Source organism: Sceloporus occidentalis, unplaced genomic scaffold (genome assembly GCF_023333645.1).
Source record: "Sceloporus occidentalis isolate IW3139 unplaced genomic scaffold, rSceOcc1.0.p SCAF_215, whole genome shotgun sequence".
Taxonomy (NCBI): domain Eukaryota; kingdom Metazoa; phylum Chordata; class Lepidosauria; order Squamata; family Phrynosomatidae; genus Sceloporus; species Sceloporus occidentalis.
The window spans coordinates 1,159,679-1,185,732 of record NW_028317195.1 but is presented as its reverse complement, the minus strand read 5'-3'; the positions used below and the strand labels follow the sequence as shown (position 1 = coordinate 1,185,732).

Genomic DNA, 26,054 nt, shown 5'->3' with positions numbered 1-26,054 from the left:
TTGACGGGGTTAACACTGCACAAAAGCTCTTAATGGAGAGATCAGGCAGCAGGGGAGGGTTGGGGCTGGTCTCCACACTTACGTGGAGACTGAAGAAACCTTGGCCCTTGCAGGGACACAATCACCGGCAATTGCGGGGAGACGCCTCTTTAATCACTCCTACGGGCTTGTGGGGGGTCTCTTTTGCTGTTGCTGGTCTGCCCCGTACAAAACGGGTATTAACTCCTAAAATGCAGCAATCGCAGCAATGAAGGGGTTAATGCTGCACTGTCTCTCTCATGGAGCGATCATGCAGCAGGGGAATGTTGTGTGTGTGTGTGAGCCTGTGAGTTTCAGACAAAAATTCTGAGTTATTTGCTTAATTTCTGTCTGTTTCGTGCAGATCTGGCCTCAGAGATTCATATAAATCTATGAAATCGGCAAATTTCGTTAAATTTACAATTTGTGCGAATCCAAAAGTCTAGATTATCAGTGTATCTCATCCATATTGAAATACGCACAAAATATGTGTAGTCCGCCACCTTCCCAGCAGAAGTAGAGAAAGCGTATACAGTGAGGATTTAAACATGCATGGGATAGACATATGGCTATCATGAATCTAAGACAAGACCAAAGCCCGATCGAGGTTGACTCTACATTCATGGGTGTAGGAACCCCTACAAATCTGGGGGGGGCAGCATTTTTGCCCATCAGATCACCACTTTCTCCCCATCTCTCACACTATGTACCCCCTCTCCCCCTTCTCACACTATCTACCCCCTCTCCCCCTTCTCACACTTTCTTACTATCTACCCCCTCCCTACCCTCCCTTCTAACACTATCTCTACCCTCCCTACCCTCCCTTCTCACACTATCTACCCTCTCCCTACCCCCTTCTCACTAGCTACCCTCTCCCTACCCTTCCTTCTCACTAGCTACCCTCTCCCTATCGCCCCCTTCTCACTAGCTACCCTCTCCCTATCGCCCCCTTCTCACTAGCTACCCTCTCCCTACCGCTCCCTTCACACTAGCTACCCTCTCCCTACCCCCTCTTCTCACTGTCTACCCCAGGGGTGTCCAAGTTTTTTCTGCAGTGGGCCACTTCATCAGAATTGTATACGTGCGTGGGCCGCACTCATTTTTCACTGTGAGAAAATATGGCCTTTAATAAAATATGCAGATTAAAATAAAGTAAATGACACAAAAACTTTACTTTTCCTCTCACTGATTTCTGGGCCTAGAAAGTTTTGTGACTACAAATTCAGGACTCAGGATAATTAAAAATAGTTCTATTTATTCTAGGGATGCACCCAAATGAAAATTCTGGACCAAAACATTCACAGTCCAAAAACGAAAATGAACCCCCACCTTTAAAAATAATAATAAAAACTTACATTTTTAATACAAGTAGGTAACACACCACAATTGGACCAAAAAAAATAGCAATATGACTTGGCATACCCAGGCAGCCAGTACATGCTGGTACAGGGTGGCTGTAAGTAATGTGCAGACTCCATACTGCTGGCAGCATCAATAGACAAGGGGGGCAGCTAGCTAGGTATCAGCATGTACTGGCTGATTTGGCATGATAGGAGTGTGATTGCTAACAGCAATCACAGTCCCATCATGCCTAGGTTCCAGCACTTACACATCTATGCTATCTCACACACACACACACACACACTCATTCATATACTCATTCATTCATTCACAGATTCATTCCCTCAATCACACATACTGATTCAAACACGCTCCCCACTCCCTTACCTGCACTGCAGCTCCTTGATGCCGCTCACAGACTTCAGCAGGGGGCGCGGCCTCCTTCTGCGTTCTCTGGTACTGCACAGAGGAAGCAGGATGTGATGTGATGTCACGTGAACTCTGCTGGGTTCCGCTTCCTCTGTGCATTACAGAAGACCCTCCCACAGGTAAGTAGCAGGGCTCGAGGTGCGGACCGCGTAAAATCAGTTGCCCTGGCTGCCGATCTTACGCGGGCCGCACCTCGAGGTCTCACGGGCCGCGTTTGCGGCATTTCTATTGGGGGGGGTTTCCTACGGCCCTGGGGGGGATTTCTTCATTATCGCCCCCCCCCGCATGAGTTACTGGGGGGGGATCTGTCCCCCCCGGTTCCTACGCCCATGTCTACATCAGGAAAAACAAGCCATCTAGATGGGCCCACGTTTCTATGAGAGGGAGTAAATATATATGTGTATATATATATATATAATCAGGTATTTCTCTTCATGGAGGATATTGTTGATCATTCATTTTATTGTCCGTTTAACAGCGGTACCCATTGCGGATCTTTTTTTTATTATTATTTTTGTCCTCTATCATGAGGTAAAACATTGTAATTTAACTTTCTATATTTAGGATTAACAGTTAAATTCTACTTTAACGGATGGTACCACTCACTGCCCTTTGGGTATACAGTTTGAAGCACTGTACCCAAGAGGCAAGAAACATTGTATCCAGGAGGCACGGGATATTATAGTGGAGTTGAAGCATTCTATTGCATTCCAACTGTAGTCATAAAAATACTATATCATATACGTGGGTATACTAAGTAAGAAAGACAGAGAAAACAAGCAAATTGCTCTGGTCCTGTAATATAAAATAGTAATTGGTCATAAAGGGGTTAGTTGTATTTGGATGCTACCCAAAATGACTTGTGTATGCACAGCTTTAAAGGCTCCTCCTTTTCCCCCTGTTTAAACTTCCAGAAAAGCTGTGGTAAGAAAGTACGCAAACACATTTTCATCCAACCTGAATCCTCGCTGCACAAAGAGAACTGATTGTAAGTCATTATTAGTTAAGTTCTTAATTTCATTTGGCCTTAAAAATCACTTGTATATATAAAAAATGTATTTAAATGTGTTATTTTGAAGTGTGTGCTGATGTTCCAAAATTTACTGAGTAAGGTTGCCAAGTGTTTGGTATCTGACTTGCATGTGTGTTTTTTTTGGTTTGTTTTTTTTTAAGTCAAACCAGTTGCAAGTTGGATACATTGATCGGCTCTACAGGGAGCCAGTTTTTGCAGGATAAATGCATTGTAGAAAAAAAGTATCTAATGCATGCAACAGAACTAAGCAAAACCTCTAATTTGTAGTTTGCCTCTTCAGTGCTAGAGTGTGAAGCTTCCATATGTGTAGTTGTGTGTGTGTGTGTGTGTGTGTGTGTGTGTGTGTGTTTTACCTCCTCAGCGCTTGAGTGCAAACCTCCCTGTGTCTCTGATGGCATAATGTAAACAATGTACTCTATTACCGAGTAATTTAAAACACAGAGTTCACAGAAATGTACCCCAATGTTAACAGTTTCTTGCAGGCAGCAGCCCCAATGTAGAAGCTAACGTTCCCAATTAGGTTCAGCTGTTATGATTGGCTTTTCATGGTTAAACCCCTTCAGGACCGTTTTTTTTTTTTTACCATGTTTGCTCTAAATGACCAGAGCTTTTTTTTTGTGCTTTTGCTTTGACTTTGTTCAACTCGCCCACTAACTCATTTAGTGCACCTACTTACATTATATATTGTTTTTTTCCAGCAAGAGGCTTTCAAAAGAAAGTAGGGCTTTCTTTTGAAACAATAATTATATATATATATATATATATATATATATATATATATATACCATCATTTAGTATGGCATAATATCTAGATGTTGGGGAATTTAGGATAAAAAGGAAATATTTTACAGTTTCACCTGTAAAAACGGTATATATAACCAGTGCAAATGGTGTATATAGGTACTTGTCCTGTTTTTTGAAACCCCACATATGCCTGATTTTTTTAAAATTTGGTATGCTGGAAGTTGTGCCCCAATACCGGCTAGAAAAAGAAAAACTGCTAAACACAAGTATATATTTTTTGAAAGTTGACATCCCAAAGTATTTTACTAGGGGCATTTTAACACTTTTGATTTAACCATTTTAGTGCCAGTCTATCCTAACAAACCCATTCTATCCAAACACAGTGTTTCCTTAAGTACATGAAATTACTAAAACTTGTGATTTGTATTCAGACCCCCCTAAGTACAGGATGCCCCATGGGTAGGGTATGTCTCTTTGGCACTGCGGGATCAAAATAGGAAAATGCGCGTTACAGTTTTCAAACATGGAATTTTGCTGGGTCCAGGCCTCATTTGAGACACAGTTTTGAATTTTCAAGTCAGTGCTGTTATTTTTTTAACTCTTTCAATCCTGATGCTCCATAGGAGCACAGCATTGACTGATATTTAGCCCCCATACACATACATTGTCATACACAGTTGTGGGATTGACAGGGTTAACACTGCACAAAAGCTCTTAATGGAGCGATCAGGCAGCAGGGGAGGGTTGGGGCTGGTCTCCACACTTATGTGTGCAGGGACACAATTACCGGCGATTGCGGGGAGAGGCCTCTTTAATCACTCCTACGGGCTTGGGGGGGTCTCTTTTGCTGTTGCTTGTCTGCCTGGGCTGCCCTGTACAAAACGGGTATTAACTCTTAACATGCAGCAATCGCAGCATTGAAGGGGTTAATGCTGCACTGTCGCTCTCATGGAGCGATCAGGCAGCAGGGGAATGTTGTGTGTGTGACCCAATCAACACACAACCCCCTCCCCTAAAGCTGGTTTACCAGTGATTGCATTTTGAGCCTACAGAATCATGATCAAAGGTTTGGGGGGCTAGGGGTGGCACCATGATTGTGGTGATCTGGAGGCATATTTTTTTTTTGGATGACGTACCAGGTACGTTACAGAACCGCCAAGCCCACTTGGGCATGGCATACCTGGTACTTAGGGTGACCACCTTTTATTGCTCACGTAGATCCTGACCAGCGCTCAGATAACACACATAAGACTTGCCATCTTGCAAGACTTGCCATCTTTGTCCCCGAACAGCCCAGCCTTGGCCATCTTTGTCCCATAAACACCCTACCTGTGCCATCTTGGTCCCCAGGGCTCAGAAACTCTGCTTGTGCCATCTTTGCCTTTCCACAAATCAATTACACATATATGATACACACAAACACTTTTACAGTCACTCTCTAATTCACACTTTCATTCACGTAATTCATTCACACAATAATTTATTATTTAACTCATTCACACAAATCATTCTCATATTCATTAATGCATTCTCACAAATTCATTAATTCATACTCTCACTCAGACAATTCATCCACACATTCATTCATACTCCCACGCATTCACACAATTCATCCACACATTATTTCATTTTTTTACTCATTCACACAATGCATTCACACAATCATTCATTCACTATCTACCCCCCTCTCCCCCCTTTCTCACTATCTACGCCTCTCACTCCCTTCTAATCATCTACTCCCTCTCCCCCACTTTTCACTATCTACCCCACTCCCTCCCTTCTCATTGTCTACCCCTCTCCCTCCCTTCTCACTATCTACCCTCCCCCCCTTTGAAGTTCACTTACCTTGTAGAGGTCCTGCAGTGGGAGCGAGAGTCCTCTGTCTCCCTGCTCTGCCGCGGTGCACGCTGCTTCACTTCTGAGCTCTGGTATATGAAGTCATATTTCAGTGCTCATGTGTTCGGTATTCAGGCTGAACAACGAAAACGCTCCCTTCGTGTTCGTTTTCATGTTCACCCGAATACGAATGCATAAGTCTAATATGTACACACACACAGGCTCATGCTACTCCTCAATATTAACCATTTGTATCATCACCATTTATTACTAAGGTTACTATGGGTAGGAACAATGAAGCACAAAAGTTTCATCCATGGATTAGAGGAACGTATACACTTGGATAGCTGGATAAACTTCATGGAACATGGATCCTTTTGTCCATGTTTATCCCTTTTTTTGGAGCTTTGAATGTTTGCTGGGTATACATTTATGCCAGTGCTCTATTTACCTAAAAACCTCAATACTGTGTATAGAAACAGCAGAAATTACATTTTGTAAAAAAAAACATAGTTTTCATGCTGTTCCACTCAATTACATTAGTAGCCATTAATAGGTCACTCCACCCCCCCTAAACAAATATGACCCATTTCAGACATTGGGGGTATAGTGAGGTTCTAAAGGGTGGTAGATGCATTTAAAACCTAGGTAATCCATGTTTAGTGTTTCTTTTAGTGAATATAATATATTGTTTTTTATTTCAGTGAGACTGCGTCATCATGTGGCTTCCATTGCTGGTCGTGGTGGTGGTGCTGTCTCTGATCTTCTTGTATAGGTGGCACAAGCAAAGCCAGACACTGGAGAATCTCTCTAATAAATATGTATTGATCACTGGATGTGACTCTGGATTTGGAAACCTGCTCGCAAAGCAGCTGGATCAGCATGGGATGCGGGTACTCGCAGCATGTCTGACAGAGAAAGGAGCTGCCAATCTAAAACAAGAGACCTCCAGCAGACTGCAGACAGTAATCCTGGATGTTACTGATAGTCAAAGTGTGAGCGCTGCTGCAAAATGGGTTTCAAGTATAGTTGGAGATGCAGGTAAGTAAATTTTGCATAATGATACAGAATTCACTGGCTCTTTATATACAACATAGTAATAAATGAAGTTTATCTAATCTTTTTTTGTAAAAAAAAAAAAAAAAAAAAGGAAATAAATTGCATGGGTCTTGGTAAGTATTTCTATAAAGCAAAATTCCATGCCGAAAACATCCAACATAAATAAGACTTGTAAGACTTTTTCAGCATAAAGACATATGAAACAGGAAAAAAATACAGTATAATCACACTAATTTGTGAATCTGTATATAATGGTGTTTATAAAGCAAAAAATCCCCATCTGATACAGCCACTTAATAGTCAAACGACGGAGCAGGATAAATCATTGTCAAAATTAAATCACAGGTGAAAAGGACGTAGCATAATACTGTAATAAAGAATAATTTGACACGAATAGCAGATTTTACTTAAAAACTGTTTAAAAACATATCTCTAGAAAGACTTGCGTGTAAATTGCTGCTGAGATCAATGGAAGTTGAGTGGATAAAAGTCTGTATATTGATAAAACCTCTTGTTCTGTACCCTTGCATCCAAAGCAGAACACTCCCACCACCTTATGCAGATACAAAGTATTTTGCCTCTCATAGGCTTCCTCACTGCACGGTATAATATGATATTGAGGATGTAGTAGTCTGAATCTCCTAGACGTTTAACTGCTTTGTTATTGATGAAGATGCTTGTATATGCTTATATGGATCAAAGTAGAGTTTCTCCAACAAAAAACATTTTAAAAAGTTTATGCAGTCCTCTATTTCTAAACAAAGTTAGTATAAAAAATGGAAGGAGTAAAAAAACAAAGTAAAAAAAACGAAGGAGCTCCCTAGAATTTAAAATAAAAAATAAATGATAAAACACATTTGTACATGAAACTCTGAATGCAGGAAACTCTGAGTATGTTTTTCTCATTAGCATAACAACTGCAATGAGAAATTTTACATTGAAGGAATTTATAAGACAGTCCAAAATATTTCTGGCACCCTTATGTTGTTGCAGAGTTTGTTTTCACATTTTAGATTTCTCTTTAGTACTGTACAACAGATTGCAGGCGAGTTGTTTTGAGAACAAGAACTCTAATGTAGCTTTATGCAAGATTGCGTTACATACGAACTAGACTTGTGCAATCGTATTCGGGCGAAAATGAAAACTAACACGAAGGGTGCATTTTCTGTTTAAAGCCTTTTATTGGCATCAGTCACAAACCAGATATAGATGAATAACAAAGTGTTGCAAGGTCAGCAGTAGGACAACTTCCGTAATACAAACAGATACACAGATATACCGTTCACATGTCAGTAACGTAAAGACAGAAAACCAGTGGCCACACTGAAACACATGTAAACATCAGCAATAGGACTCAGAAATGCCTACGGGACCAGATAACATAGTGATCTCGATGCAATTTTATAACTGTTTTGTCTTGTTCACAAATAAACCGTGTTAGGCTTGGAAGAAGCACCAGAACATGGCAACGTAGTAGCAACAGAGAGGATGAAGCAAAATAGTACGTGTAATGATAAGTGGAGTATGGCATACAGAACCCCAAAAGAGGGAACAAATAGAGCGCACCGCCACATAGGGCGACTTTATACAAGGAGGAGGGGACAAGCCAAGAGGCCATCGGCCGCAAACTACAGGCGGCGGTCAGGAAACAAGACATTAAGGCAGTAGAGACTGCGGGGGGGGGAACGGTAGGGAGGGTGGAGGGAAGAAAAGGAAGAACAAAAGAAAAGGAAAAAGGGAGAGGAGAAGCAGAGATAAAATAAAAGAGAAAGAGAAGAGAGCGAGCAATCCAGGTAAGTACCCACTCGGCCGCAGCTAAAGACGAAGCAAGGACGCAGATGCTCTAGTGTCTGTGAAGGCAGCCAGCCAAGGATCCCAAATGCTCTCAAACTTCGGAAGCTCATCTCTGAGTTTGGCGGTGATGTGCTCCATCGTGAGGAGGTGCCAGATTCGTGCTAAGATTTCACTCTGAGCTGGAGGAGGGCCCTTCCAGCGTCGCGCCAGGGCCTGTTTAACGGCAGAACAAATGCGGTGGATGAGGCGCTGGGCGGCAGGCGACAGGGGCAGGTCAGGGGCATCCATGACCAGCAAGGCGACAGTTGGCGAAGGTGCAATTGCCACGCCCCAGGGCCGAAGACAGCATATCAAAACAGGCAGACCAAATTGGGCGTACCAAGTCGCAAGTCCACCAGGCGTGAAGGTAAGTACCTCTCTCCCCGCAGCCCCGAAAGCAATTAGCAGTACTATTCTGGAACATACGCGAAATCCGAACCGGCGACAGGTACCAGTGCGCAAGAACCTTGAACACCCTTTCCTTGGTAACTGTGTTAACCGTGAGTTTGTGCACATTCGTCGTGGCCTCTTCCCAGGCGTCGTCCGGGAAGGTCTGCTGAAGCTCCTCATGCCATTTTGCGCGGTATGGAGGAGGGTGAGGGAAGGTAACGTCCAGAAAGTGAGAGTAGTAAGTGGAAATCGAACCCTTACACCTCTTGCCAGTAAGGAAGCGCCTCTCGAAGATAGTCAGCTGAGACAAGGCGCCTCTCCTGAGGAGGGCGTCTACAAAGTGACGGATCTGCAGGTACCGGAAGAGTTCGCTGGGGGGTATGTGTCTGGAATCCCTGAGTTCCTGGAACCGCACCATCGCCCCCGCCCGGACCACCGACCCCAAGGTAATCCAGACCGGCCTCCCTCCACCAACGGAAAAGGGATACATGATGGCCCTCCGGAAAGAGTGGGTGGTGCAACAGAGGAGTGAGGCGGGAGACCGAGCCACGGAGACGGAGCTTGGCGTTCCACGTGCGCCACAAGGTGAGGGCCGCCGTGATGGATGGTAATACTTCCGTCCGCAGAGGCAAGGGAGGATCCATCCATAGCACCTTCTGAATCTGTTGGTTTAGATAGTAGCGCTCAACATCTATCCAGGGTAGGGTGTAGGCCGGAAAGGACCAAGCTTCCAACTGGGAGATGCGAGCCGCCACGTAGTACAGGTACAGATGAGGGACGGCCAGGCCCCCCGCCGACTTCTGTTTGTACATTGTAGCCCTATTAATCCTGGCGCGTCGAGGGCTCCATATGAACCGGAAGATACGGGATTGAAAAGTTGTGATGTCAGCTTTGCAGACAGGGAGCGGGAGCGCTCGGAAGAGGTAGAGAACGCGGGGGAGGATGTTCATTTTCACCGTGTATATGCGGCCCAGCCATGAGATGGAGAAGCGGGACCATTGGTCGAGCTCCCGTCGAAGAGCTAAAAGGAGAGGGGGGAAGTTAGCTCGGTACAGCGAAGCAAAGTCTCTAGTAATGTGGATACCCAAATATTTGAGCCGGGAAGGTTGCCATGTGAAATTAAAACTGGCGGCCACTGAGCTCCTGGTGGAGTCAGCGAGGTTGAGATCCAGGACCTCGCATTTGGCTTCATTGATTTTGTATCCTGAGAGCCTGGAGAACATGCCGAGGGTAGCGTAGAGGTTTGGAAGCGAAACGAGCGGGTTGGTGATGGTGAGTAGAATGTCATCCGCAAATAGGCTCAGTTTGTACTGAGTATCATGGATCCGAATGCCCGCTATGTCAGGATGGTTCCGAATAGCCACGGCTAGAGGCTCAATGCAGAGCGCAAACAGGAGCGGGGAAAGCGGGCACCCCTGTCTCGTGCCATTGCAAATATTGAGTGTCGACGACTCACAGCCCATCAGGGCTACGGTGGCTGAAGGATGGCAGTACAGGGCTCGGGCCCCCCGGAGGAAGCTGCTTCCCAGACCGAATCTGTCCAAGACGGCCCACATATAAGTCCAGTCGACTCTGTCGAAGGCCTTTTCCGCATCGAGCGCCAACAACATAGAGCCCTGACGAGTCATCTTGGCCGCAGCAATCAGGTCAACGGTACGTCGGATGTTATCCGGAGCCTCCCTGCCAGGAATGAAGCCCACCTGGTCCGGGTGAATCAACGACGGGAGAACCGCCCCCAACCTGGTCGCCAGAAGTTTTGCGTACAATTTAATATCCGCATTTATGAGGGAGATTGGGCGGTAGCTGCCACAGCTGGACGGGTCTTTACCGTCTTTATGAATAACGTTGATCTTGGCCTGCAGCATCTCCTTCGTGGGTGGGACTCCCGACAGAAACCTATTGAAAAGGGTAAGCAGGCGCGGGAGGAGCAGAGACTGGAATTTTTTGTAGTAGGAGCCCGGGAGGCCATCCGGGCCCGGCGCTTTAGAGGGCTTAAGAGAAGTTAAGGCAGACCGGACTTCCTCTTCCATGAAGGGGCCACTCAGCGAGTCGACCTGACCCGGGGAAAGGGTCGGTAGGGGGAGGGAGTCCAGAAAACGGAGCAGGGGACCTTGATCATGCATGTTGTCTGGAGCCTTGTTGCCATCATATAGGGTTTGGTAGTACTGAGCGAATTGATTGGCAATGTCCGCAGGGTGGACCCAGGTGTTCTGGTGAGAGTCCACAATTTTGGGGATATTCTGCGACTTCCTCTGCGCCCGCAGCCTCCGGGCCAGCATGGCATCAGGCTTGTTGGCCCTTTCAAAAAACTTCTGATTGGTGGCATTGAGGGAGTGCAGAACCTGTCTACTGTGAAGGAGGTTAATTTCCCCCCGCAGCTGAATGATATCGTGAAGAATACTACTGTCCAAGGAGTGTTTATGACGTGATTCCAGATCTTGCAGCTTGGAAGTAAGAGAGTCCAGAGTTTCCCGGTAGAGACGCTTGCGGCGAGCTGCAATACGAAGAAAAGAGCCTCTAATAAACGCCTTGTGGGTCTGCCAAACAAGGAGCGGGTCAGTATCAGGGGTTTCATTATGGTAAAAAAAGTCCTCTAAGTCTCTATTCAGCTCCTCCAGCACTAGGGGGTCAGTGAGCAGAAATTCGTCGAGTCTCCATAGTCCCCGCGACTTTGGTGCGCTAGACAGGTGAAGAGTGCATTCCACGGCACCGTGGTCAGACCACGTGATAGGGTGAATAACGGAGGAGACCACGGAATGAGCCGACTGTTGCCCCAGGAAAATATAGTCTATCCTAGAGTAGGACTGGTGAGGGTGTGAATAGAAGGTAAAATCCAGGGTTTTCGGATGGAGAAGCCTCCAGGCATCCACCAAGGCAGCTGTCTTCACGAACTCCTTGAGGTATTTGGAATTAGGAGGGGGATGTAGCAAGGGCGAGGGACCCCGCCTGTCCAGAAAAGCATCCCACAGCGTGTTGAAGTCACCTCCTACTATAACACGGTGATTGCGGTGCGAAAGCAGGAGATCCGTGATGTGCGCGTAGAAAGAGGTAGCCACTGTGGAGGGAGCATAAACGTTGAGGATGACCGTTGGCTGGGAGTGCAGGAGACCAGTCACCAGGAGGTATCTGCCCCACTTGTCAGCAGTCACTTTCTGAAGCTGGAAGCCCAAGGAGGAGCGGAGAAATATGCTGACCCCATTCTTCTTCAGAGTTGGGTGAGGGGCGTGAAAGTGTGCACTGTAATGTTTGCTCCAATACGACGGGATATACGAGGCTCGAAGATGCGTTTCCTGGAGTAAGACAATATCACCTCGGTGTCGCTGGTAGTAGGTCATGGCCAGGCGCCTCTTCCGGGGGGAATTCAGCCCCTTGACATTGTGTGAGATTATCTTGACGTCACTCGCCATTCAGATAAGTAGGTAAGTAGCTGAGAGGCCATGTGGCAGCCATGAGACGGAAGGTAACCTGGAGCGCCTGAGGAGAAGAAAGAAGAGAGAAAGAAAACAAGGGAGAAGTAAGGAAAGACAGGGAGAAGAAGAGAAAAAAGAGAAAAAAAAAAAAAAGGGGTAAAGAGGGACAAGGAGAGGGGACAAAAAACGCAATACACACATTGGATACAGCATACGGGGTAGGAGCTGCCAGAGAACCCTACAGGACGGAATGAAGGGCAGGTAGGGCAGCCTGGAGTAAGGCAATCTGACCGGCGAGTCACCACACTGACTCGGCGTCCGAGACACAGTCTCAGGTGTCAGATCAAGTGACCAATAAAGGTCTCGAGGGGGAACTGGCATGGCAAATCACCAAGGTGGGACCTCCAGCCCTAATAAAGGAGGCGATACCTCTAACCAACAAATGAAAAGTGGAGTAGCAGCGGCACGGCGAGAATCCGGAAAAACGACCGGTGTAAACATGCACAAAACAAAGGAGCATAATAAAATGAGGAATGAGTTGAAGAAAGTGTCGTGGCGGGCCCGGCGCCAGCCAAGTGTACATAAGTAAATCATAACGGAAAACCAAAACAAAGGCTTAAACATATATGCAAAAAAAAAAAAAAAATTGTAGTGCTCTGCAGAAAATGGAGAAAACACGTCTGCCACCTAGTGGTAAGGTATGGAATACCATGCCAGCAGGGCAAACGGCATCCGAAAAGCAGATCGCGGGAGTCGGAAAAACTATAGAAGGTTCTAAAATAAACCCACTCTAGCCATCAGCTTAAAATCTCGACAGCGCCAAGGGGAGTGATCCTAAAATAGCAAATGAAAAGGGGAAGTAGTGACGGCACGGCGAGATTACGGCAAAACGGCCGGTAGAAACGTGCCTAAAACATATGGGCGAAAGAAAATGAGGAGCGGGTGTAAGAAAGTGTCAGGGCGGGCCCGGCGCCAGCCAATTGTGTATAACGACAGCATAACGGAAAACCAAAATAAAGGCTCAAACATGTATGGAAAACAAAAAAACAAAACAAAACAAAAAAAAATAAAAAAAATTAAATAAATAAAAATAAAATTCAGTATGGTGAACTTAGCTGACACAGGCAGCACGGAGGGCCCCAAACAAAACGACCACAAGGTAAGTCCGAGGGGTCGGGGCGGACGAGACCCAGCACAAGGAGTCCAAACGGCGGGGAGCCCCCGGCGACGAGGCCGAAGAACGAGCTACCGGGGAGTGAAGGCGTCCAGGGAGCCGAGGCATCCGGAAGCACCGAGGGGCGACCGGCGACGAGCAGCAGGGGCTGGAACACATCACTGAGGACCGAACACCCGGGAAGTCGAAGCGGACACGTCCGTTCGCCGGGGTGGCAGGGGTGCAACGAAGACCATACACGGTGGAGCCGTGCAGGCAGCAGGAAACGTCGTAGCCGAGATCAGTCAGCCACGCGGGCAGCATCAGGAGCCGGCAAGTCACGCCTAAGCGGTGCCGGGGGAACGTCAAACCACTCACCCGCCCGATGGGGACCCGGATCTTGTCGGTTCCTCCGCCGGCCGGCGGCGATGGCAGGCAGGCCCAAGTCATGGAGCAGAGACTCAGCATCGGAGAGCGACTTGACCGTGCGTGACACATCACCCCGGACGACCTGGAGGGCAAACGGGAACCTCCAAGGGTAGGGAACGCCGTGCGATCGGAGGTGATCCGTGAGAGGTTTAAGGGCCTTCCGACGGAGCAGGGTCCTGGGGGCGACGTCCGAGTAGACCTGAACCTCACAGTTATCAATCCGCAGGGTGGTGGTACGTGCAGCTTTGATCAGGCCCTCTTTATGAGAAAAGTCCCTGAGTTTGACGACGATGTCCCGCGGTCGTTCACCCGGTTTAGGCTTAGGGCGCAGGGCCCGATGGGCCCGGTCCACAGGGACCTCACCAGCAGGTACGTGAGGGAGCAGTTGGGTGAAGACCTGGGCCAGAATGACCGGCATATCCTGCAGGGTCTCCGGAATGCCCCGCAAGCGAAAATTGGCTCTCCTCGATCTGTTCTCGAGGTCCTCCTGTGCATCTTGCAGAGAGAGAACCTCTTGTTGCAGAGCGGCCACGTCGGATTCCATTCGGCGTTGGTCCCTCTGGATATCAGTCTGCGTGCGTTCAAGGGCGTCTGTCCGGGATCCGATTTCGGCAACATCTCTCGTCAACACCCGGAGTTCGTTGTGGATGTGATCCATGAGGTCCTGCTTAACGGAAAGGACGAGGTCCTTCAATTCGTCGACATCCCTCTTCGTGCATGGCGCCACAGGCACCGCAGCAGAAGGGCCCACAGGCTCCATGAGGGAAAGCGCGGGAAGATCCGGAGCGGAGGATTTTCGGTGAAAAATCGCAGGTACCGTTTTCCGTTTTGCGGGTTTTCGGGTACTGCCTGGCATGCCGAGACACCGAGCCACCTGATGGAGCAGGTAAGGTAGAGGTAAACGCTGAAATTAGGGCGAAATACAGGGCATCACGGAGGAGTGAAGTGACTACGCGTCCATCTTGAAGACCGGCCAGCCACGCCCCCCCACGAAGGGTGCATTTTCATTGTTCAGCCCGAATATCGTAGAAATGAACATGGCAGCAGCAAAACGTACACGAAGACGAAGACACGCAACACGAAGAATCTTCATGTTTGTCTGTTAATCTACTAATCTCCCTGGTCCCTTCCCCATCTACCCTATCTTATATACGCTGCATCGCAGGGGTTAACGGGAGCGGAAATCCATAGGTTAATGCAAGGAGTAAAGGTCTGTGCGAGAGACTCCATTGGTTGCCTGCAGGGGCCTCCTCTGGCATCAACCAATTGGTTGATGCTAGAGGAGGCCCCTGGCGGCGACCAATAGAGTTGCTCTTATGGACCTCTAACTCCTGACAGCGGAACTGGTCCATACGAGTGACTCTATTGCTCTCTGCCGACGACCAATAGAGTCGCTCATACGGACCTATAACTCTTGGAGCGGGGGGCCAATGGTCTCCCCAGGCTAAATTCCCCGTTAGGAGTTAAACTCTATTGGTCGCTCGTACAGACCTTTAACTCCTGGAGCAGGTGGTCTCCCCGGTGGAGTTTCACCGTCAGGAGTCAAAGGTCTGTACGAGCGACTATTTTTTGTGAGGAACAAAATCTTCTTATTCCACAAATATTCGCCCGAACCAAACACAGGAACAGGCGAATATTCATGGAACACGTAGATGTTTTTCCTCACAAAGACGAACACAAAGAGTTGGTCAGCGCCCAAGTCTAGTATGAACCATAGCAAAGCAAGAGAGAATATTTAAGGTTACAGGAGTTGCGATGAAATCCAAAACAATATTCCTGTTTGCCTCATATTTTATATTAGTATACTGCAATCGGGGGAGAGAGAATGTCCAAAAGCATCACCATTTGACCCTAAGGAACTTCCGCCAAAATGACGAGAGGACGTCACCAGAAGCGTGTGGAAGTTTAGAAACTGAGAAGGTGAATGAGTGTGTCAGGACACGGGTGATCAGGTCGGGTAGGAGCCCATGCGCAGGGGATACTTGGGGTTCAGTATGTAACCCACGGTGCATGATTATGCAAACAAAGACACCACAAGCAGAATTCCAGGTAATGCAGTGTATTTTATGTATATAACAGGACCAGCAAATAAGGGTAATACAGTCAAAGCAAGAAACCGGACGTATGGCAAAATAAATACCGGTAATAAGTCTTTTGGCAGGGAGCCCGCTTGGAAGGGCACGAAAGGCACTCAGCCTGCTGGAAGGGTACGAAAGGCACACAGCCCGCTTGGAAGGACACAAAGCAGGAAGTCCACTTGGAAGGACACAAAGCAGGGAGTCCACTTGGAAGGACACAAAGCAGGGAGTCCACTTGGAAGGACACAAAGCAGGGAGTCCACTTGGAAGGACACAAAGCAGGGAGTCCACTTGGAAGGACACAAAGCAGGGAGTCCACTTGGAAGGACACAAAGCAGGGAGTCCACTTGGAAGGACACAAAGCAGGGAGTCCACTTGGAAGGACACAAAGCAGGGAATCCACTTGATCAGGACACAAAGCAGGGAACCAGGAACAGTACAGGTGCAGAGCCACAGCAGGAAGGTCCATAGACTTCAATACAAAGGCCCTGACTGAAGGGCAGGGCAGGTTCATAAAGGCAGGGTAATCCAGGTAACAAGGCCCAGCTGGATGTAGACTAGGGCTCAACCCAGGTAACAAGGCACACCTGAGTTCTGAGTGCTCCAGAGGGCGGAGGGTGGCCACTAGTGGTCGCAGATGTAAACGCCACAGGTATAAAAAAGCCATGGTTCAGGCAGCGAAAAATTGGTTCCTGACAGTGTGGGCAATTGACCCACTCACTTGTTTCACCCCCAGGGCAAAGCATTCAAACGCTGTCAGTCCATGACGTTTGGGAGCGGACTTCCAGAGCTCAAACACTAGGCCCTAGCATAAACTGGCTACGCTGGCGGAGGTAGCAGGCGTTGCCACACCGCAAACAGACGCAGTCAGTGGGGAGAAAATACCTTGACCATTAGGGACGTTTGAGGCATGACTTTAACCATGAAGCGAACAAGACGCTGACACCACCACCAGAAGAAGCAGCATCGGAAACGGAAAAGTTGAATGAGTGGGCAATTGACAACCCTGCTCACCCCCAGGGCAAAGCATCCAAATACTGTCAGTCCATGACGTTTGGGAGCTGGCCACACCGACGGAGGTAGCAGGCGTTGCCACACCTTTAACTTTAAAATTAAAATGTATTAACTAAATTATTAACTAAGTAAGTAATTATTAGGGATTTCTTATATTAATATTAATAATAAAATTAATTATCAATTTCTAGATTAAGGGTAGTAGTGGACTGGTTAATCTTTATATGGGATAAATTAACTCTTCTACCTGACAAAATGCCTCAAGCAAAATAAGCTAATATAATATAGCTTATACAATTTAGCTAGCTAAAATGAATTATAATAATATTTAAATATTAAAGATTTTATATTACACACTAGTAGTCATCTACATTAGTATACTAAATGACAGTATTATCATATATTATAGTAGTAGTACTATTACGTTTATAAATTATATTATTTCATTAATAATTCAAACTGTTCATCTTAAATAACTAAATTATTGACTGACTGTCCTGAAAACAAAATCTAGTTAAAAAATTATTTTAAAAACTAAGGGAAGACAGGGCAGGCAAGGGCACCCCAGTGCCAGTGAGGCACTGTATGCAGCAAACTGTCAGTTCAACAGCACTACACAATTGACACAGAAGTACTGGGGAAAAAACCTACTTCAGTAACAGTACACTGCGAGAAATTCAGGCTGAGGATTACCAGCCTCACACAGAACAATCTCTCTGTAACGCTCGGATGCAGCACAGCAGTGTTGCAAAAGCAGTCACAGCGAAAATGAGTGGATTCAAATGCAAACTGTGTGCCCTCTCATATAGAAAAAAAGAGCAGCACAGACATTGGACGAGCCCTCAGCATGATGTCACAAGAGTGAGCTGATTGGACAAACGAAGATCAGCCCACTCAATCTCTGTCCTCCCCTTCTTTGAAAAATTTGCGGGCCCGCCGCGAAAAACGAAGACAAACACGTTTTGTGCGTCTTCGTGTGCGTTTTGTCGCCGCCACCACTATCGTTTCTTCGTTTTCCTGTTTGAACAACGAAAACGCACTATTCGTGTTCGTTTTCATGTTTGCCGGAAAACAAATGCACAAGTCTAGTTATTGCTGCCAAAGGAGGTACAACCAGTTATTAAATGCAAGAGCTCACTTACTTTTTCCACCAGCACTATGGATGTTTAATGGGTGTGTTCAATAAAGACACAAAATATTATCATTGTGTGCATGTGTTATTAGTTTAAGCACATTGTGTTTGTCTATACTACATTTTACAAACAAGTAATACAAAAAACAAGGTCCATTTACCCTTCTTGACACTGTATGTTTTTCATAATGCATTTTTTGCTAACATTTTTTTACTAATAAAATACCTATTTTCTTAACTTTATGCTCTTATCAATTGTCAATAAAAATACACGATTTAGTTCTGCTTATATACTCTTTGATGTATTGCAGGGCTGTGGGGTCTAGTGAATAATGCTGGATTTGGGCATTCACTTGGCCCTAATGAATGGCAAAGAAAGGAAGATTTTGCCAAGGTGCTGAATATCAATTTTCTGGGTATGGTTGACGTGACGCTCAACTTGCTGCCTCACATCAGAAGAGCTCAAGGACGCATTGTTAATGTTTCAAGCTGTTTTGGAAGACTGGCTACCATTGGAGGTGGCTACTGCCCCTCTAAATATGGTGTTCAAGCCTTTTCCGACAGTTTAAGGTAAGCATAGTAAAACTGAACTATAGGGAGCATAGAACATCAATTCATGAACATCAGTGAATTTTTCTGTAGTGATCAAAGGTGCTGCCCACATTTCCCTACTTTCTTTATTTAAGTGTGTAGTATAAAGGTATTAATCTTTTTTTATGGTTTTTTTCATGACATACTGTTTTGCTGTATGTTCTTGAAAACATTTTAATGTGGTCGCTTAATCTTGTCAGTTTTTATTGTTCTGCCTCCACATTTCAAAGATGCCACAAATATGGGACATATTTGCATAAAAGGTGGAATTTTACCTCGAAAATAACCCAACAAACCCATCCACAGGGGATATCACTGTACTCAGGAGATGTTACTGAACACATATTGAGATGTTGTTTGACAGGGGCGTATACCAGGAGTAAATTCATACCTGAAGTAAAATGCGTGTGGAAAAAGAAAATACTACGGCAAACTGTGACAAAGGCTGGTGGTAAAATGTGTGCATAGGAAAAGTTAAAATACCAGCATTTGAAATTACCAGGGGTTTATATTTTTTGGTATCAAAATTGGGTGAATTGAATTGGCCGGGTTCAAAGATATCCCAAATACCGCATGAGGCAGAATGACCCCCCTCCGAATTGGACTGACACAGGATGAGACCCCAAACGGGTTGACTCCGTAGTCAGTTAGTTTATTTGGCCCATCAATGCCCTCCCAAAATTGGTGCTGGTGCTGCTGCTGGGGAGATGGGCCGGCTGTGCCATCTCCCGGGTACCGCTGGAGAGGGATGCCTCCTGCATCCCCTCCCTGGTGCTCCTGCTGCCGTTGAGGAGGGAGGTCAGGTTGATCTGGTCCCGGAATTAGGTTCTGCCGCTGGGGAGATGGACCGGCTGTTCCACCTCCCTGCTTCTGCTGTGGAGGCGGGTCGGCTGCTGTATCTCCCTGAATTCCTGCAGCTTTGGTAGGTGCTGGGCAGAAGCCAGCGATGCTCTGTCTGGTTGCCAGCGCTTCAGCTGGGGTTAGGGAATCTTGTGGGTCGGCCTGCCGCTGGGGAAGGAGGACCGGTTCCTCCGCTGCCGCTGGGGAGATGGGCTGGGAAGGAAAGCCAATTGCAAGCCCTCCCGGACCAACATCCTCAGATGTAAAATCAATTAGATTCACAATCTCTGGATCCGGTTGTGGTGTAAAGTCACATAGCTCTGGTATCGGATCTCGATTAGCTGCCCAGTATCCCTGGGACTCAGGGGTGGAGACCGCAGTCCCATCCACCCCGCCTGGGTTAACATCCTCAGATGACCACTCGATACCATCCACAAAATCCCTGGACACTGGGGCATTCTGTTGAACACGGTCAAACAGTTTTTTATACGCCTTCTCCAGTTCCCACTCCTGTGTAATTAAAAAGTCTAAATCACCTTTAAGTCCTAGTGCATCTGGGAGATCCCACTCCCTGAAATCTCGGATGTCCTCAATCCGCCACTCCGCTGTACTGCCGAAGTCCGGATCCTCCTGAAGACTATCCCATAATAATCCGGGGCCACCAAAGTCATAGCCCTCTGGAGAACATTCTTTCGCAGTTCCCCAATATGCTTGCTCTGTATACCACTGCAGAGCCCTATAGTGATTTTCCAGCTCTACCTCCTGTTGGACCAGCTTGTCCAATTCGGATACCCATTGCTCCTGGGGTTGCTGTCCCAGGAATGACATCCGTAGTTCCCGCTGGTCTCTAATCTTTTGTTCGGAGCTTGGAAGACACTGACCCCGGCATATAACGGCCCTCTGCCATAGTGACCGTCGAACCAGTTGCATCAGATTCTGGTATTGTTCTGTAGGCAGGGCAGTTGTGTAGCATTAGAGGATGACCCGCAGTAGCCCGATACCACATCCATGTCCTCGTCAAGGTGACCGAAGCCTGCCGTCCTGTCGGTCAATCCCGGTAGAAAGAAAGTGCCCCTCAGCAATCCCACTGCTGCCACCAATGTCACGGAGCTGGCTAGTCCGACCGACTACCTCCGCTGTCTTGTGCTCCCTTAGCCTGGGACAACACACTTTCCCTGGTTCCCCAGTCACTAGCCGAGACTCAGTGTAGGGTAAAACCAAACGAAGACTGATTTATTTTGGACCCACAGAGCTGGATATACCCAGCAAAACACAGATTAACATAAAACAAGATATTGGGACACAAACCGCCCCCTTAATCTGCCTCCCAGAGACAACAGGGGCAGTAACGAGATTAACAATACAATAGGGGGGGAGACTGATTTATACAACATTAAACTGAAAGAATGGTGGTCACTCCCTGGTGGCAGATCCTGGTTGTCTGCTGGAGATAATCCCCTCAGCCAGTGATGAGATGATACTGCTGGGGGTAGCCACAGAAGTCTTTACAAACCCAGGGCCCATAGTCAATAGGGAGGAGGCTGGCAGTCAGGCCTATAGCCGTTTAGTCCCCAAACAACCCAACAAACCCATCTGGGCTATCACTGTGCTCAAGAGATGTTGCTGAACACATATTGGGGTGTTGTTTAACATACCTGAAGTACAATGTGTGTGGGGAAAAAAACTAAAAATACCATCATAAAGTTTGACAAAGGCTGGTGATAGAATTAGTGCATTGAAAGGTTTAAAATACCAGCATTTTAAATACCCGGGGGGTGTCTAGTTTTCCAAAAATATGGTTTGGCCGGTTTCAAAGATGTCCCAAATGCCGCATGAGGCAGAATGGCCAGATTTAGAAAAAAATGGATCTGAAATGGCAAAACGCTACAAATAGTAGAATCTATTTAGCAGGTTTCTTCATTAATTTTTGCAGATGAATAAAAGATTTTTGAAATAAAAGTGAGAAAAAGTCCCTTTGCTAAAAAAAAAAAAAAAAAAAAAAATTACCATATTTTATATTTTGTTAATAGTAAATTAGAGGATATGATAAAAACAATGGTACCTAAAGAAAGCCCTGCTTGTGCTGTAATATACAGAAGTATAGCAATACAGCCCTTTACTGCCCTGATAAGGGCAGGACTGAGGCTTACCCCAATAACAAGACAAGACTTGTATTGAGGTAAAACAGGAACTACTATGTTCGTTGCTTCCTCCCAGAACCGCAAGGGTTAACCGCTTCCAGTGCCAGACGATGAAGGGATCAGGTGAGGAAGGGATCAGGAACTGGCTCGGTATCCTCAATGTAATAGCACTGTAGCCCGCCAAGGCGTAGCCAAATACAATGCTGTAATTGTCCTGAAAAGCACAATGAGTGATATAGCGAGCCCCTGAAGCATTAGATGAGACTAATGTCCAGGTGAACAACAACAACAACATTGGGAAAACACACAGCGTTGTATACAGTCCAACGATGAAAGGGCCATAAATCACATTAACATATCTACACACTGCCCAGACAGCCTGGCCCCACACTCAGGCAACCAAGCCCTGCAATGTCCGTATAACCCCAAACCACTGTTTTCAGGGTGTTCCCGAGGGATCGTCGGTGATACCGGGGTACCGATGGATAGCTTGGAGTCCTTAGAATATCCTGTCCAAAAAGCGGCAAGATCCACTGTGGGGACCTCGAGCGGTAGCAGTTTAAAGTTTCCCCAGGACGGACCACGATATAACCAGGCGTGTGTTCCATAGCCCCGCCGGCTGACCCCCGCTCTCCTGGAAGTCACAGGGACTGGGGATCCATAGGAGGCTCCCCCTCCGAACCACCCATGGTCTGTACCCCACCAACTGTGGGCTAACTCCCCCAAATAACGCTTTGGTGGGGTCAATGGTTTCTGGGTTATGAGGGGTTAAAGTCCGCTGGCAATTGCTCGGGTCCTAGCCGAGAAACAGTTCCAGAGGATTATGGCCAGAACCCGGTCAAGCAAAAGGGCATGTGATACACTGGGGATACAATAGGGAGACAAGAACCACACATAAACCCCCTCCCAAAATGCAGGAACCCCAAATCTGTCCTAGCTCCACAGTCTTTAGAGTCTCTGGTACTTTGGGAAACCTGGCACTCCATACCAGGGCCCGCAGTCTGTAGGAAGGAGGCTGGCATCCAGTCCCCTCCGGGACCCATGGCACGGTGTCATCCCCCATCCAGGCTGCAGAGCTGCATATCTCTGGTTTCGCTACAGTTCCCCTGTCTCGCTACAATCCATTCCTGGATTTCCTTATGCTCTGTCCTGAACTTCTGGTTCTTAGATTCCAGTCCTGCCCTTAGCTTCAGCTTCTGTTCCCTTTATAAGGTGTGCCCCACCCGTTATGTTTGTCTCACGTATATGTCTTTCTCTGATATGTGTTTAGATTCAATGTTTAGTTTGTTTATTAGTAATTCAGTAGGCAGGGTTTAGTGTTAGGCCCTACCGATATATTGGAGTACTTTGGCGTAGTGGTGGGCTAAGCATGCTATGGCCATAATATGTGACAAAATCTCCAATCTTGTTATCTTAGAAAGGGGTTCTATTCATGTCCTTGTCTAGTCTATTCTGTTTAGTCCTGTTTTTTCTCTATAGTCTTGTGTAACCTGGTCAGTCTTGTCAGCCCTGTACTCTGTTGTCCTGTCTTGAGCCCCGGTAGAGGGGTGTCCTGTTCTGTGCCTTGGCAGAGGGGTGTCCCGTGCCCCGGCAGAGGGGTGTCCCGTGCCCCGGCAGAGGGGTGTCCCGTGCCCCGGCAGAGGGGTGTCCCGTGCCCCGGCAGAGGGGTGTCCCGTGCCCCGGCAGAGGGGTGTCCTTTCCTATGTATGTGAGATCTTGTGTGTAGCCTGTCCCTGTAACCTGTATTCCTGATTCTGCAACCTGTTTCTACTCCTTTGGCTCTGTCCTGCCTTTGCTGTCTGTAGCTGCCAGAGATCTCTTATCTCTGTTATCCTGATCCTGTTATCTGTACTGTACACACAATCCTGATGGCCCAACACTCAGGGAACTGTGGTTACGCTGCATCTGGTCCCATTACTCCGCTCTTGCACAGTGACTCCTGAAATTCCATCATTAGGCGTTGTGGGTCATTACAGTCGTCTGTATGGACCCAGTCCCCGTTCGTGACACATGGAGGCTTCTGTGACAGTTATCTAACAAGATATGTAAAGTATAAATCAATACAAGCTATACCCAATTACAAGTAGTAATTTATGTCCTGGATGGAAGCTTATTATCATCAAAGACTTGGAATTTAATGTTTAGTCACTTGAACAGCTTGATAGTACTGGTTGGTGAAAAGAAAAAAGGTCCTGCGGGTGTTACTCTCAAAACCCCACAATGTTTTCAATTCCTCGAACCCTGCATGCATCATGATCATACCTGGGAACTCGTGGGCTCTGGAGCCTACTCTTGCAGGACGCAGTTAGGACTGACATCGGAGGCAGACCAGCTGACAGCAGTGGGCTGGATAGGGGTAAAAATTTTACCCAGCAATATTTAACTACTGCATTGAAAGCCTTATTAGAATTTGGCTACATTTGCAAGACCTTATAGGTACTAATTGTTGTACAAATAAAAACTTTTTGTTAAAAGAAAAAGGTATTTTTGAGTGTTTACTATTAGTTTTAGTACATTAAACATTTAGCTTGTTCTGATTTTTAAATGTCTAACACAGACCGTTTCTATAATTGCAGAAGAGAAATGCAGAATTTTGGTGTCAAAGTTTCCATCATAGAGCCCGGTGCTTTCAAAACACCAATGAGTTCTACCGAGCCACATTTAAACAACTTTAAGCGTTTGTGGGAAAATGCCCCTGCTGAGATTAAGGAAGCATATGGAATGGCATTTTACCAGCAAAGTAGGTTTTTTTTGGGGGGGGGGGTTCATGTGAATATGACAGCATTGTAAGTAGTATTATTATATATGTCACAAAAAATGCTTCATGTTTTTGTCTATTCTTGCAATCATGTTACACCTGCAGCCCATTTGATTATTTCTGTAGGCTTTTTAACAGCTTTTCATGGCCTTCACCATTGGCTCGCTGAAAGGTTACTTTGTTGTTGCAGAGAAATTTAAAAAATATATACGTACAGGTCTATTTCCTAAAGAGAAGAGTTGAGGGTCCACATCCTTATGAAGTTGTCAGGAACAATCTCACACTCTCTCATGGTCTCTCAAACTCTCATCCACACTCCCTCTCAGTGTCTCCCTACCTTTTCTTAATCGTCTGTCTTCTTTCTTCGTCCTCTTCTCTGTGAACCTCCTCTTGGTGCACTCCTGCAAAAGGGGGAAGAGGCTCCACCCTTTTGCCAGAATTCCAAGGAGAGGCCAGAATAATGCACTTAAATTTGCAGAGAAAAGAGAGGTGCAAAAAGGTTTCTCTTTCTCTATGAATCTGTCCCGAAAGAAGATTTCAAATTGTCGATATATATTATACAGGGCTTGCCACTCTTCCTGCAACGGAAGATTATTGGGGTTGACCCTTCATAATGCGTAACAAAGTAAAGGAACTGGAACCACAACTCTCCACTTAGTGAATATATCCCATTATCTAGCACTAACCCAAGCAAGTATACACAAGACGGTTCTTTGTGCAAATGTTTCTTCTACAATCAGCTTTTACCTCTCTCCCATTATAGTTAGAGATGAAATTGCTATTCTTGCTCTGGCTGTTTGGAAAGAAAAAAAATACTAATTATCTTTTTCTGCTTTATTTATTATTTTACAAAGATTACAATTCTTTGGAGATACTAACAAGCCGTACCAGTACCAAGTTAAACAAAGTCACAGACTGCATGGAACATGCCCTGACTGCTGTTTACCCCTGGACAAGATACTCTCCTGGTTGGGACGCCAAGTTCTACTACCTGCCTCTTTCCTATCTTCCCACTGCCATATCTGACTATGTGTTAACTCGTTCTGCTGCTAAACCTGCTCAGAGAGAAAAGTAGACATGATTATTCTAATAACTTTGTAAATTGTTTCATTAACCACCCAATCGCTTTTAAAGATAGAAGAGGCACGCTGAGTAATTAAGGTGTTTATTTCTCAAGATTATCTTAAATGGTATCTCAATTATAAGCACTAGATATCTGGAAGTTTATCCTGTTCACATAAAATGTCCTATGCCATTGCCTTAAGACCAAGTTGTAGTGTTTAGGTGGCACCAAATAAACTCCTTGACCACCAATGACTATGTAAGAACTTTACTTAAGAGTTGCTGCACATTTAAGCTTTAAAGGTTCTAAGTAGACTTGTGCATTCGTTTTTGGTGAACATGAAAACGAACATGAATAGTGCGTTTTCGTCGGTCAAACGGAAAAAACGAAGAAACAGCAGCGGCGGCAGCAAAACAAAGACGAAGACACACAACATGAAGAATCGTTTGTTTTAGTCTTCATCTACTAATCTCCCTGGTCCCTTCCCCATCTAGCCTACCTTATCTATGCAGCATCACAGAGGTTGACGGAAATGATAATCCGTAGGTTCGCCGTCAGTGCGAACAACTCTATTGGTCACCTGCAGGGTCCTCCTCTGGCATCAACCAATAGGCTCACTTGCACTGCCTATTTAACTCCTGGCGGCGAACCTACGAATTTCCACTCCTGTTAACCCCTGCCATGCTGCCTAGATAATGGGAGCATTGATGCCAGATGAGCCCCCTGCTGGCGACCAATAGAGTCACTCGTACAGACTTTTAA

At 46.2% G+C, this 26,054-nt stretch overlaps 1 protein-coding gene across 1 annotated transcript; it reads left to right on the top strand.

The window, feature by feature from the left end:
• The first annotated feature begins 6,120 nt into the window (after window positions 1–6,120).
• Window positions 6,121–25,304, top strand: LOC149277407 (retinol dehydrogenase 7-like). The gene is made up of 4 exons (XM_089502957.1): window positions 6,121–6,442; window positions 18,211–18,469; window positions 24,048–24,211; window positions 25,084–25,304. The coding sequence occupies exons 1-4, from the start codon at window positions 6,121–6,123 to the stop codon at window positions 25,302–25,304; spliced, it is 966 nt and encodes a 321-aa protein (XP_089359083.1).
• Window positions 25,305–26,054: the final 750 nt, after the last annotated feature.